The sequence below is a fragment of the Drosophila virilis genome, chromosome 2 (assembly GCF_030788295.1).
Source record: "Drosophila virilis strain 15010-1051.87 chromosome 2, Dvir_AGI_RSII-ME, whole genome shotgun sequence".
NCBI classification, from domain to species: domain Eukaryota; kingdom Metazoa; phylum Arthropoda; class Insecta; order Diptera; family Drosophilidae; genus Drosophila; species Drosophila virilis.
This window is the reverse complement of record NC_091544.1, coordinates 6,383,430-6,397,928: the sequence shown is the minus strand read 5'-3', so window position 1 is coordinate 6,397,928 and position 14,499 is coordinate 6,383,430. Positions and strand designations below refer to the sequence as shown.

General features: G+C 40.4%; 3 protein-coding genes across 4 annotated transcripts; 2 read left to right on the top strand and 1 right to left on the bottom strand.

Moving 5' to 3' along the window:
* Positions 1-6,059: 6,059 nt before the first annotated feature.
* On the top strand, positions 6,060-8,066 carry CAHbeta (carbonic anhydrase beta). 2 transcript variants are annotated; one of them, XR_011416105.1, is made up of 4 exons: positions 6,060-6,332; positions 7,053-7,141; positions 7,210-7,397; positions 7,453-7,593. XR_011416105.1 is itself a non-coding variant. In XM_002054626.4 (4 exons), exons 1-4 carry the CDS (start codon positions 6,240-6,242, stop codon positions 7,852-7,854), a joined length of 768 nt encoding a protein of 255 aa, XP_002054662.1. In that variant the 5' UTR covers positions 6,063-6,239; the 3' UTR covers positions 7,855-8,066. The 2 variants fall into 2 exon arrangements, 1 of the variants encoding a protein (XP_002054662.1); XM_002054626.4 differs by having other exon boundaries at positions 6,063-6,332; positions 7,053-7,137; positions 7,453-8,066.
* On the bottom strand, positions 8,005-9,563 carry RagA-B (Ras-related GTP binding A/B). The gene is made up of 4 exons (XM_002054627.4): positions 9,436-9,563; positions 9,266-9,365; positions 8,825-9,209; positions 8,005-8,757 (listed from the first exon to the last, which is right to left on the bottom strand). Exons 1-4 carry the CDS (start codon positions 9,445-9,447, stop codon positions 8,319-8,321), a joined length of 936 nt encoding a protein of 311 aa, XP_002054663.1. The 5' UTR covers positions 9,448-9,563; the 3' UTR covers positions 8,005-8,318.
* Positions 9,564-11,698: 2,135 nt separating this feature from the next.
* Positions 11,699-12,939, top strand: LOC6631235 (GILT-like protein 1). The gene is made up of 5 exons (XM_002054628.4): positions 11,699-12,062; positions 12,122-12,250; positions 12,314-12,475; positions 12,562-12,699; positions 12,763-12,939. Exons 1-5 carry the CDS (start codon positions 11,907-11,909, stop codon positions 12,865-12,867), a joined length of 690 nt encoding a protein of 229 aa, XP_002054664.2. The 5' UTR covers positions 11,699-11,906; the 3' UTR covers positions 12,868-12,939.
* Positions 12,940-14,499: the final 1,560 nt, after the last annotated feature.

Sequence of the window (14,499 nt, the reverse complement as noted above, 5' to 3'; positions counted from 1 at the left end):
TACATCTTACCGAGTTTGATTTTCGATTATTGATTAAACGCCAGCTAGCTTTTCTTACGAACCCAACTGCATATGATTCCTGTTCAGTTGCCCAAACAAGCTACTTTAAGATCTGTGGCCCGAGACTGATATGTGCTGCCTGATCGCTTTAAGAGCAACTCCAACAGGCTTAAACAACTTTCATTTAAGTGCGCCCTCTTGGTAAAAAAAAACAACAACTACAACAGAAAATCCCATTACAATACTCAGCAGCAGCCAGTCAAAAAATATTATAACGACGTGATTCTTTTGCATTGTCTGGCATCTCAATCTATATATATATATATTATCTTTTTTGTTGGCACGAGCAGAATTGCAAAAACATACTAGAAAGAAAGAAAAAAGCTCATGCCTGAAAGTGTGCGCATAATTAGCCCTATTTGTTGCTGTTGTTGTTGTTGTTTCTGGTTGCCATTATGATTGTCGTCTTTGTGCCAGCAAATGAGCATCTATTACACTTCTTTTGGTGTTCTGTCTGCCATTGTTGTTGCTTTTGCCCTAATCTCGACTCTGCGCCAATGTGAAAGTAACAGTTTTTGTCAATTTTTGGACACAGCAAACATTTTAACCTAATGTACTTATAAGTTGGGCTTCTCTGATTATGAGCACCGGAGAGCTAACAGTTTTGCAATGTTAGCGGAAAATTGTGTGGGAAATGCTTGCAAAAATTTGAGAGTTTCGTTCATTCAATTTTGCATGAATTAACTCTGTTTTACCTAAATTTGAGCAATTTTGTTAAATGGTATTTTGTTTTGTATTTAACATATCAAAAGACTCAGGAAACGAACTGTCAGTGTATATTGAAAGGGGTAAGCCTATTGAAATTCATCAATGTAACTAATTTAATGTATTTATACTCTGTCTTCTTTTGTTATGGTCATTTTAGGCACATGTGATTTATTGACAAAGTACAATAATCAATAATACTAAAAGTAATTGAATACTGACTGTAGACATAAGTAAAGCTAAAATCTTTTCTGCAACACTTTAATCAAGCATTTGTTTAGATTTTCAGCCCATTGACAACATAAACATACCATATGCTTATGTAACTCTATTGCAATTCTTGTCAAGGCTGGCAAATTGCACACACGTGTGCGAAGCGTGTGTCCTGAAAAGGATACCGAGAGCTGGCTGAGTCACGGCGCGTGTCATTTGGATATTATGTAATAGATTACAAAATTTTGTCAGACAAAAATATACTCAAGGTCATGACAGTTCTACATCAGCCGTCATCTATAAGGCAGAAATTCTAACGGGTTAAGGAGTTTGAGTTTTGCATAAGTTTCGAGTCTAGGGAATTGAAGGCTGCGCTGCGGGTTACTTGAAAACTGAAACTGGGTCAATTTTGTGTCACATGCAAAACATTGCCGTATGATTTACGACTGCCAAGAAACGGACAGCAACTGCAACTGCAGGCGCAGAAGTGGCAAATGCCACTGCAAACAAGATGCGATTGCGGATGCGCTGACGCTGACGCTGACAAAGACCAAGACGCAAACGTAAACGGGAACAGAGAGGAAGATAGGCGACGCTGTCATCTTTTGTCATGGCCATAAAATGTCGTTTTTAGCGTGTCTTGCTCTAAGGCGTGCTCGCTGACTGTTTCCACTTAAGTTCGCTGTTGTCTTCGCATCGTCTTTGTGTCGTAAAATCGCGCATTTCACTGTTTGCTGTCCTTTGACACGCCTGCCTATTTGCCTACCTGGCTGGCTGACCACCTAAGAGCGGAGCAACCTTTCTTTTGCCATGGTCTGGCAAATGATGCAAAAGCGCATTTTACTTAATGACCTTTCCATTGGGCCCGGGGTCGAAAGGGTTTTCAGCTCATTTTTCCATTTGTGGGCGTTTTGTTGTCCCAACTTTATGGCCCAACTGGCCTGCAACACTTTTGCATCATCAGTGAACCGAATTCGAACACTTTTCCCACTTACTTAGGCGTAAAACAATTCGTTAATATACTCAATGCATATCAGTTCTCCAACCAGGTTGCCATCAGGCAGCAGCAGCAGCAGCAGCAGAAGTCGCTGAGATCATGCGTAAGTAAATAACAGACCAGTTGAAAATTGGGTCAGGGCACACCTCTTTATAGCTGCCGGCTCATTGACAGATCGAGCTGGCTGCCAGGCGGCCCAGCACAGACAAATCTACATCTCACATAACTCATAATAAGCAACGCCCACAAACCATATAAACACAATATCTTGACCGAACTGACCGAACGCGCTTCACAGCTTTTTAACGAGTCCACACTAAGAGTTATAAAAGAAGAAATGCTTTACAAATATTAAAAAGTCTGGCAATATTAGCATTGCCAGCGTAAAGGATTCGCAATTATTTAAAAAATAATTGATGTTTTCAAATTATATATCTATATACTTTATCAGGTAGATATTGATGAAAATTTGCTCGAATGTGATTCATAGCGAAGATCGTAATCTTCAAGTTGATGAAAACCAACTACTTATATGTATGAAATATAGAAATATATTGATTAAGAAACTGTATTCTTTATAGTATTAGAAATATCGATATGCAAATGTACAAATTTAAAAGACCGCAGGGATCAACAAATTTTTGAAAAAATTATTATAGTGAGGGTCAGTATTATGAAATTTTACTAAAGTGAGTCGCTCGAAATATATAAGGAATATATATTATATATTTATATATCTCTTCTTTTTAATATTAATTTAACATTAACAATATTAGGAACTGTATAATTTAAGCTCGTTTGTAACTCCATTCGTCTAAAAGCTTTTCCAGAATTGATGGCCCATTAACAGTTCGCCTTTTTAGGTGTTGGGCATTTAAACGCAACCGCAGCTCACATTTGGGCGAATAATGCGCATTTTGGCCAACAACATTGACATATTCAGGTTAAAGAGATGCGACTCAAGCCCACTTTTGATCTCATTTGCTTTGCAAAGAGCGCCAGCAAACCCAACACCAACACCTAAAGAAACACCAACAAAAAAAGAACAACAACAACAACAACAACAACTGTTAGCATTCTGATTCACTTTCATGCGCAGCGCGATCGTCGATTCCGATTCCGATTGTGATTGTGATTGTGAGCTAAGCGGCTAAAACCGAAAGACGCTTATACAAATAAAAGCCACGACAAAAACACATACATACACACACACGCACACACACACACAAGTGCACAGTTACACACGCAGACGCACACACGCACAGAATGAAATGCAACAACAATTACAACAAAGCTGAGAATGAGATTTTATTTGCTTAACCAACGCTGTGAATATTTAATTTGCACACATGCACACACACACACACACACACACACACACACATACACTCGCAGCTTTAACGACGCTGCTGACCCACTTTTGAAGCAGAGGCAGCTTTAAAGCTGACTGCAGAGAGCCATTCGACGCTAATAAGAACAGCAATGCCGCCATTACGAATACAAATACCCTCACACACACACACACACACACACACACATTGTTGTTGTTGGTGTTGCGTGCGTGCCGAGGAAAGATACTCACTAATTAACTCAACCAAAAGTCAGCCGAAAGAATCAAGCGACTCATTTGCAAATTGTGCCTGTGCGAGCGAGAGGTAAATATGCCCAAAAGCTGAGTGGAAGACGGCGGCGCGAGCGAGAGATGGCAAGAGTGTTTAGTCTTTGGTGAAAGGGCATGCAGCAGCGAAGAGGTAACACCCATATAAATTATGCTTAGGAAACCCCAAAATAAAAAGTTGGCCAAAAAATACAATGACATCATTTCGTTCGTTTAGTCAGTGGGTTAGTTAGCTGAGAATGTAAGATCACCAGAAATGCTGAAAGAGCTGATGTATGTGCATATGTATGCTATATAAATAGTCAAATAGTGATATTTGATATTTGATACATAAGAGAACATAGAGAACTCTTGTACAGCAAAAAATTTATCTGACATAATGCCACATTCTCAAATAACAGCTTTCACTGCATTAATCTTTATTTTTGCACATTTTTATGATACCCATTAATTTGCTGCAGCTTTAATTCTGCACTTGATGAATCAATCTGTAGGTCCCAACGCACCTGCATCCAAATTGCCTCTATCTCACTCTCCCTCTCTCTCTCTCTCCTTCTACTTGGTAATAATCACGATCAGTATTTCACAACACCCACACCAAACTAACACTTACGCACCCATCACGCACCCTTATGCATATGCTATATGTAATTGTATATACATATGCATGTGTGTGTCTACCTCATTTATTGTTCAACACTGTTAAGTAACCATCATCATCCAAGTTTTGTTTATGTTCGCTGCTTTGGCCCAAATTCTTGAAAGCTGACAGCAACACACACACACACACACACACACACACACACGTAGAGTGTGGACGACAGAGGGGTTGGTGGAGAGCTCCAGTTCCATTCCCATTCGTATTCCAGCTGTGCGAGTGCGAAGAAAAATGCTGCGGTTCTTTTTCTTTAGGTAGGGTAATCATTGTCATGCTGGCGATTCTGTGCATTATTTCGTACCCACGCTTCTGCCTTGGTTTCTTTTGGCTCTTCTTCTATCTGCTGCTTCTTCTTCTTCTCCATTTTGTGATGATGATTATGATGATTCCACTTGATAGCAATTGTAATGAGCTTTAAGTTGAATGTTGGCGTTCTGCCCGCCTGATCATCAACATAATCGTGATTTTCTCAAGAGATGCAGATGCTGGCACCATCGTCATCATTTGTTGGTCACGCTGCGGTTACCCCCCTCCCCACACCACCACCCCACGCACTCCACCGTAAAAACTTACTTTTTGTCTTCTTTCTTCGTTTCTTTCGTTTTCATTGTTTTTGCTTGTTTAACCAATATTTTGCCGCTCGATAATGAAAGGAAAGCAAAACAACAGACGAGTCGAGTCGAGTCGAGTGCCCCCAAAACAACAATACTTTATAATCATCAAGAGTGAATCTGCTTGGGCATCGATTCGCCTTCAAGCTGGTGAAATGCTTGCTGTTGTTGTACTCCGGCTGCTCGGCTCTCCAGTATTTTGTGGACACCCCACGGGCACAGGGCACAGGGCACAGGCACCGTCTCGGCACTGTGTTGGCTGCTTTCATTCTGCTGTTATGGGGGATTTCATAATATTTGCAGTGTGTGCAGATGTGCGAGTGCGTCTCTTTCACTTACAGGTGTGTAACCCACTTTTACACGCCAACAAAGGTCTGAGAAAAATTCTTAAATGGTTAATGAATGATGCGACCCGCGTTTCCTGGAAACGACATCGTTTCGTATAGTTACAGGCTTACTTCGGCCCAGTCGCTGAAAGGGCCCATTACTAGCAAAGACAGTCGCGCGGCATTTATAAACATACCAAAGCTTTGAAAAGCTTTTCGGGCGCCTAAAAGTAGGCAGCGAAATCGCTTCAATTAATTTTGTGTGTGCTATAGAAGCCCTAAAAAAGTGATTTGCCAATGCGCAATTATCACTTGACCGTAGTCAGATACATTAACTTATGAGTCTAATAAACTAATTAAGCGATAAGAGATCAGACAAAAAAAAAATGAATTGACTCAACTTGCTTTTATTTTTATATCACTGTGTTATATTCTAACTAATGGTATGAAATATCAGTAAAAGTTAACGTTGAAAGCCGTTTGCAACCCTTATTTTAAAGAGCTTTTGACGTGTTTATTTTTTATTTTTTCGTGTACAGGGTGTATTCTAGTCTGGCAGCCTTCAATCATTCAATGACCTTGCATAGACATATCTCAGTTATGGTAAATAGACAAATCAGGCCATCGAAAATAAGAAAGAGTAACTAACTAAGTAAACGTAACTAAAGAAAAATTAATAAATAACACAATATATTTATACATATGTCATATACCATACATATGCAACAGTATAAAATCTTTGCCGAGAACCGCTTCGACTCTTGAGCAGATTTTCCACTCGCCACCACGACGCTCTCTGAGAGCAAAAGCGGACTGTCAACAATGCCAACAGACGCTCTCGCGGCATAGCCGTCGCGTGTTTTGGAAGCAACAATTCAATTTCAAATGCTCCGCCGACAGTTTTGGTTGGTTGGACGCGGCGCGTGTACGCAATTCCATTCGGACTACATAATTTGAGCACAGACAAATCAATTCCAAGTGGGATCAATAAAAGTGCCAAAATTAAGATTACTTATCTCCCGGTTGTCGGAATTAACATAAGTCGCCAGTCATGGAGCGAATTTTGAGAGGAATTATGCGTTATCGCAACACGACCCGAGAGCAAATGGTCAAGGAATTTCAAAAAGTTCGCGACAATCCAGAGGTGAGTAACTGCAGCTTGGAGAGGTCAAAGCTGGTCAAGACACGTGCATTCATTAATTGTTAATTTGTCATTGACAGAACCGATTGTTATTAGCTAAAACACCGATGCACTCAAGCATGCCAATTGCCTTGAGCGACATTTCCAATTATTTTGTGCTTGTTTTTATTGTTGTCTGTGTCGGTGTCGGGTCATTATCACACTTTTTAATGCCTTTTCAAGCCAGACTGAAGCCCAGACAATTCGAGAGACGCTCTCATCCTCTCTCTCTCTCTATCTCTCGCTCTCGTGCTCTTTAAAATGTGTCATTAAAGGTATTTCAAAAATGCACTCATCGAAGTCTTGAGGGTTTTCTAGAGCTTGGAACTCCACGCTCTCAGACATTGCGAACTTTAATACTCATCGGATCGGATCTCTCCGGTTGTGTTGCGTTTTTGGTAAACAAAAAACAAAGGTTAACCGGTTGAGTTAACTAAAGTGCGAAATATTTATTTTTATTTTTTATTTTGTTACACTTAATGTGGATGCTTTTACTTTTCAGCAATCATTTGCTAATTAACTTGGAGCTAAATAAAAATTAATAGACAATAACAATAATATGTACGTCTGGATGTATGTATCTCCATGTAGACGTGTAATAAGTTAAGCATATCAGTTTATGGATACCCTAAAACTAATTTGATCCCAAATATATGTTCTAATATTTGACTAATACCTTATCAGCCGAAGGCCGTCTTTTTCACCTGCATGGACAGTCGCATGATTCCCACAAGATATACGGACACACACGTTGGCGACATGTTTGTGGGTGGGTACGAGCACATCAATATACAACAAATTCAATATATATTCTAACACCTGTACGCTTTCACATGATTAGTGCGAAATGCGGGAAATCTGATACCGCACGCCCAGCACTTTCAGGACGAGTACTTTAGCTGCGAGCCGGCGGCACTGGAGCTGGGCTGTGTGGTGAATGACATAAGGCATATAATTGTGTGTGGGCACAGCGACTGCAAGGCGATGAATCTTCTGTATCAGTTGCGTGATCCCGACTTTGCCTCCAAGGTGAGCATGTTCCGTGCACGGTCTAGCGTTATTGAATGAATTGTTGCCCTTTCAGCTTAATCGCCGACTGTCGCCGCTTCGCTCCTGGATGTGCACACATGCCAACACCAGTTTGGAAAAATTTCAGGAGTGGCGCGATGCGGGCATGAAGGACCCGTTGATATTCTCCTCCGAGACGCCGCTGAGCCGCTTTGTGGCCTACATTGATGAAGAGAATAAGTTTGCAATTGAGGACAAACTGTCTCAGATTAACACCCTGCAACAAATGTCCAATGTAGCATCATACGGGTTTCTCAAAACACGCCTCGAAACGCACAATTTGCACGTGCATGCACTGTGGTTTGACATCTACACAGGTGACATTTACTACTTTAGTCGCGGAGCCAAGCGCTTCATTGCCGTGGACGAGTCCAGCGTAGACCAGTTGTCCGCAGAGGTAAGACGGTTCTACTCCTAGTGCTGTAGCCTGCGGCCAATTCTCAGCCAGCGGTGCCTTGGATTTATGTGTCTGTGATATGTGCAACACAATGTTGGGTCTTCTACAGTGTGCTTATAAATAGTTCTCCCCTACTGTTACTTGTTACTCGTATCAGAAGTGGCATTTACATATATATAAATATGTCCTATTGTTAGCATTTTGTATTTATAAATGTTTGTTTTTACATGTAATGTGTGTTTTTTGTATATAAACTTAAGGCCTAGAGGTTTAAATTGTAAAGCATTCTTATAAATGTAGGAAAAATCAACGCTCATACTCGTTCGATACATATGGAGATGTTGGTTATATGTTATGGGAAGCAATAAGAAATGTCGGCTCGATTGCCGCTTCGATGTGCAACAATAAACTGTTTGTTTTGCGTAACGAAAAACAAACATTAACATAAACGGAAAAACATTAAACTTAACGACAGTCACAGCCCATCAGTGGTACTTGTGATTGTGATGGTTCATGGCAATGTTATTTGGATTCTCCAGCTCTTCAAAGTACTTGCGGGCATTCCGTATGTTCACCAGTGTCGACTCTGACGGCAGAGTGGGATCTGACATGACCACCATCACGTACGTATTGCTTGTGAAGGTGTCGATGAAAGCGGCAAACGCATTGTTGCGCACCTCCATGGATTGGAACTTTGCGCCCAGTTTGGAGCAGCTCAGTTTAAACTGTTTTATGATGTTCGAGACCTTTTCAAAGCGATGCGAATCACGGTTCTTTTTGCTCTGGCAGTGCGAGATGACCAGAAACGTGGCTTTTTCGAACAACAGCACCTCGTCCGCCTCAATCACATTAGCAAAGTGTGTCAATGAGTTCTCGAGTGCCGCCACATTTGGAATTAGCATGGTAACAATAGACGACCAAGCTCTGTGAGAGCAAAGGTTAATTAAATGTCATGCCCCGTTCATAAGCTGCGAGCAGTGTGAATACTCACTTGTACAATGTCTCATCCCAAATGCTGGTGCGAAAACATGTAACATTGCCGGGCATGGACAAGCGTATGAGATCCCCTTCGCGCTCCTTGAAAACGCGATCGCGTTGGTCCTCGGCGAGTAGATCCATTTTGTGTACCAAACAAAAAATCTTCGCTTCTGGTGAGTTTTGCAGCAAAGCCTCCAGGCAACTCTGATAATAGTGCACATCCCGTTCCATTTCCTGGCTTTCCACGTCGAACACATAGATAAGCACCTCCACATTTCGAAATATATTGTCGGGCTGCTGCGTACAATATTGCTGCATGAAACTCTCTTGACCGCCGCAGTCCCACAGATTAAGCACCAGGTTGCCTAGAAAACGCACGTGCGAGTGCTCCACATCGACTACAAGTAAACAATTGTTAAACCTTTTATTGGAACACTGTCAAAAAGCTATTTACTTGTTGCGCCCAGACGTGTCGTATCACGGGCTATATAGTTCGCAAATATGATAGACCGCATACTCGTCTTGCCGGAGCCGCTTTTGCCCATAAGCAGTACCTATGGGTAGCACAAAACAAATAACACTTAACATCGAACGTTATTTTAACAATTTTTGGCATTCATTTACCTTTTTCTTCATTTTTAGTGCTGTTTTCAGTTTGTTTTGTTAATAAAAAGGCTGGGTCCAATCGGAATAAAATGTTAATGTAAATTATCGGTCACTTGCCGATAGACTGTGGCGGTCGGTCGATATTTCAACAAAGCAAGCCTGAAGCACTTTAGCCAGAATCGTAATTTAGTTTACTCGCTGCCCAGCACTGACTACACTCAAGCAAAAGCTCCTTGCTATGAATTTGTTCCGCCAATTTTGAATGTGCGGAATTAATTCCATTCGATATGCACTGCAGATAGTCTAAAATAAAATAAATTTATGTGACAGTTTCTTGCTATTCTCAGACCGGCTAACATGAAAGGGTTGTATATTGTTCTGTTCTTGTTACCATCTCTGGAATGTGGTACCACACGTTGTAGGACCTCAATAAAGGTAACTGCCCAAATCTAGTTAAGTATTCTCTAATGATGACTTTTCAAGCAGCCTCTGAAAATGACCGTGTTGTATGAGTCCCTCTGTCCCGACAGCCAAGAATTCCTTAGCAGTTTTTGGCCAGTTTTTCGGTATTACCATAACTGCATTAATCTAACGTTGGTCCCATATGGCAAGGCCAGAGTAAGTTTATGCTGAGCATCAGAATTCGATCTTAATATTACCTCAACAGCCGGCAAGAGGGGGACATGTCTGCCAACACGGCCGACCAGAGTGTTGGGGCAATCGGATGCAGGACTGTGCTCTTCACTCAAATTTGAATCAGTTAAAGCAAATGAAATTTATTGCTTGTCAGATGAAAGACCTTCAGCTGGTGAGGAAAAAGAATTTCAAGTGCGCCAAATCCTTGAATATCTTCAAAAGCGTAAGGCATTGCATGAATTCGAATGGCCAAGGTAATAAACTTCAGGCCGAGGCTTCGAGAATAACTAGTCAATATCAATTTAACGAAATACCTGCAATTATCTATAATGGAGTGAGTATTTTTCATTGATCTCTTCGCACTTCCTAAGACAAATGAGCATATATATTTCAAAACCCTTAGGTATTAAATGACGAATTGCAGGAGGCTTCCAGAAAAAATTTACGACAAACTCTGTGCGAAATTATGGTAAAAACTAAACATTTATTACCTGATGATTGTTTTACCTATTAGCTGACCATTAAATTGCAATTTACACCTAGCTTCGGTACCCCACATTTTTCCAATAAAGGAAATATTTTTTTTTAGATATTGAAAATTTTTTGTAATTCTAACAATATACATATATCCTATGCATCCGTTGCAAATTGGTTCTATAAATAATAGTTATATATATATATATATCTCCGATTCGGCCTTTTTCAAAAGAAACTACTACCAGAAGATAAAAATTCTCAGCGCAGGTGGCTTAGTCAATGCTTATATATACAACGAGGGTGGGTATTACCCGGCCTTACCTGGGCGATTTGTCTTATAAATCAGTATTCCACCCATTTGCTGCCCTTGGAAAATCTAAATATACTCGCTCTACCTTAAGTTGGTTTTTACCGGAGTCGGTGAATCACTTTATAAATATGTCTCATATATAGAAAGAGCAGGAAAAAGTTGCAATCAACGATTCTCTACCGATTTCTCAACAATGCAGTTTCCAAAATCAGTAAAAATAACTATATTTCTATAATTAAATGTAAACAATTAATATGAAGCGGATCAGACTTAACAGCATTTTCAACGATTTTTTGTAAAAACTGCAGCTTCTTAGTCGGTTTTTATATAGCATGTATTACCTGGCCTTGCCCTTTGATGACTCGTAAGGATCAGTACTATCGACTGGCATCAAAAAATTGAGAATCTAAATTTTGACCCAAATCGAACAAAATAGCAAGGGGTTACATCACGTTTTTTTTATCAAAATCGCGTTCGGTTCGAAATTCAAAACTTATTTGGGTCAAAATTGCCGAAGCAAGTATTTCTTAAATCTATAAAGCTGACGTCATATACATTCGCTTATTTTCCACACTTGCGAGTGGAACTTTACAAAGATCAATTATCGCGTACATAAGAAATAAAAAATGAACCGATTGGAATATTAATGTAAACAGAAAAAATCACTCAAAAGAACTAGTTCATCTTAACGCTCTTGCTGATTTTAAAATGCAACGAATTATATGCCGCAAGCGCGCAAATTAAAATTTCAAGCTGAGAAAAGAAATTAAATCGAATATTGAAAACCTGGTCCCGCGCCGCTTGCATGGTTACAGTTAACGCAGAGTTGTGAATGTGTGAGCAGAATAGCTTTTATTGGGAGTTTGGATAAAAATCCAAAATTAAAAACCGGCTTACGCTCGGCACTCGGTCCAAAAATTCAGTACAAAAAATGCGACAAAACATTCAGTCGCTGAACTGAAATCGAATTGGACGGTCGCATAAACTGGGGCTAGACTTGGCAGCGCGGCGACTGTTCGATTCTGAGTGAGAGTGCATCGAAGGTCGGTTTCCATCGATTGGGCATATGCGTATAAGTGTATTGGAAAACTCGTTCGCCAATAGTCAAGTGTATTCAGGGTGCAAAATGTCTAAACTAATCACTGCCTTTTGCATTTTGGTCCTGCTCATCAGCTGCATCCTGGCTGATGAGAGCCCGCGTCAGAAGCGTCAGGCTGCAAAGGTGAATAGCTGGGAAATATATATTTTCGATTTTAAATTGATATATGCAATTATCTTAAGCTGCACATAACGCTGCTGTACGAGTCGCTCTGCCCGGATAGCAAGAACTTTATGCGCCAACTGGGGCCCGTGCACCAAGAGCTGGAGCCATACATTGACATTGAGCTGGTGCCATTTGGAAAATCAGCGGTAATTCCAATGAGATTTGTGTGAGAAGGTGAAATGACTAGTCAGCTAATCTTCCATTGGCAGTCCAAGCAGAGCGGCGCCCTCTTCCACTGCCAGCATGGACCAGCCGAGTGTGAGGGCAACCGTCTGCAGAGCTGCGTCATCAGCAGCACCCAAAATCAGGCGGCGCAGGTGAAATTCGTGGTTTGCCAAATGTTTGCCTCGAATCATGCAAATGCCGACAAGGTGCGTACGCAGATTGTTTATCGAAAGCCCAGCATTTGCTTAACTTGTTAGCAACCTTCAATATTTGCCACATTCGCCACATTTAGTGCGCCAGCCAGGCGGGTCTGTTGACGGACGTGGAGTATTGCATGAAAACCCCGACGGGCACCAAGCTCCAGCTGGACGCGGAGCTCATCACCAACCGCTATCGGCCCAGCTTTGTGCCCACCATTGTCTACAATCGGGTAAGTAAACGCCTTCACAATTGTTAACTGGTTTCACTCCGGATCATGCGCTGGCCCCAACAGGTATTCAATCAGCAGCTGCAGGACCAGTCGCTGCGCAATTTCCGAGCCACCGTTTGCTATTTGCTGCACCAACAAATCGCGCTGCCCGCCACAGTTTGTCAATAAATGTGTGTGTGTTCATATCATGTATAATTGCCAGATTTGTTGTGCAAATAAAGATTGTGAAGAACCAAGCAACCAACTACTTTTAATACTCCAACCATGTGCAAACATTCGAGTAAATTGCCCAGTTAAAATAAAAAAAAAAATGTGCAACACGTTTTATTTCTGTTCACTTCAATTCAAACAAGTCGCAATGATGCAGTCGTATGTAACCGACTGCCTAATACCCGTTCAAGGTACAATGAGCAGTTTGAAATATCTCATCGTCGTTGGCTTACCTCTTCAATATTTGCCTTTATTCTTAATTCTGTGGGGGATTAGGATTTTCGTGGCCTTAGCTTTTATATCGCCAAACAGACGGACAATCGAACGGACCGACAGCAAGTCGAGCACTGCAAAAACCCAAGATACTCTTTTCATTTCGTTTGAACGGGCATCAAAATAAAAACATTTTTACATGAATGATAAGATCCAACTCGTACAACAATTAAATTTAATGTATACACGTACTCTGATTTTGTCCTATATAAAAATATAAATTCAGTAATATCCTGTGTCCGGCTACTTAACTAACCTAGAGCAATTATATATTCGCCTAGAGTAAAAAGCTGGCAAATATATATATATATATAAGTATATTCCATTGCGCATACGTTGGGGTCTTTCAGTTTTATAGTCTCTTGGAGTGTATCGTCCGACAGAAGGTTGATTTTTAGACAAAAATTGCTGACACAGCTGGATTTGTTTTATATACAGCTGGGATACCTGCGTCTGGTTTGGTCGTTGAGTGTTGGCCAAAATTAGTATAAATTATTTAGAGTCCGCATAATAATATAATTGGTTTGACTTTGAGATGCCGCATATATACTAACATCTAATTAAATTAGGCGAATCAAAATTATTATTATCAAAACTTTGTTGAGGCAGTTCTTAGCCAACCGTCCAGCGGCGGATGGGAACCTTTTCAGCAGGTGAGTCGAACCCTTAACGCAAGAGGAATCAACTAAATTGTGCATAAGATAGAATGGAAAAAGAGCTCAGCTCTTGAGACAATTGAGACAAGCTTTAATATAAGTATATACAACGGGAAAGTAATGCAGTAAAGAAAAGATCTCTATCTGCGTCTCTTGGGAGAGAGAAATATGAAGTAAGAGTGAAGTAAATGTATTAAATTGCCAGCTCAACTTTTTAATAGACATCTATAATTGAAGTAAGAAAATCTGGGTCTTACTTGAGTTCATGAGAATCGCATAGTACGGCGTTATTACAAATTTTGTATTAACAGAGTATTAAATTACTAGTTGGCATAACAATTGTAATTATGCTAAGAGCTGGTATCTCACAAGGTATGATTATTTCATTGCAATCTAATATTAATAGAAGGCTAACAAAACTTTAATGTGCATATCCACAATCGAAAGAGAGAAAGATGGATTGAGCGTGACACAGTTTAAATAAAACATGGAAATCTGTGTTTACTTTCATGACTACTTTATGAGAATCGCATAGGACGGCGGTTTTAAAAATTCCTTTTTTTATTTACAGAGCCAAGTCAATTAAATGCTGGTATGTCAAAAAGTTATGAAACTCTCCGATAAATTCTAAAGACTCTAAGAAGAACGTATAGATCGCACA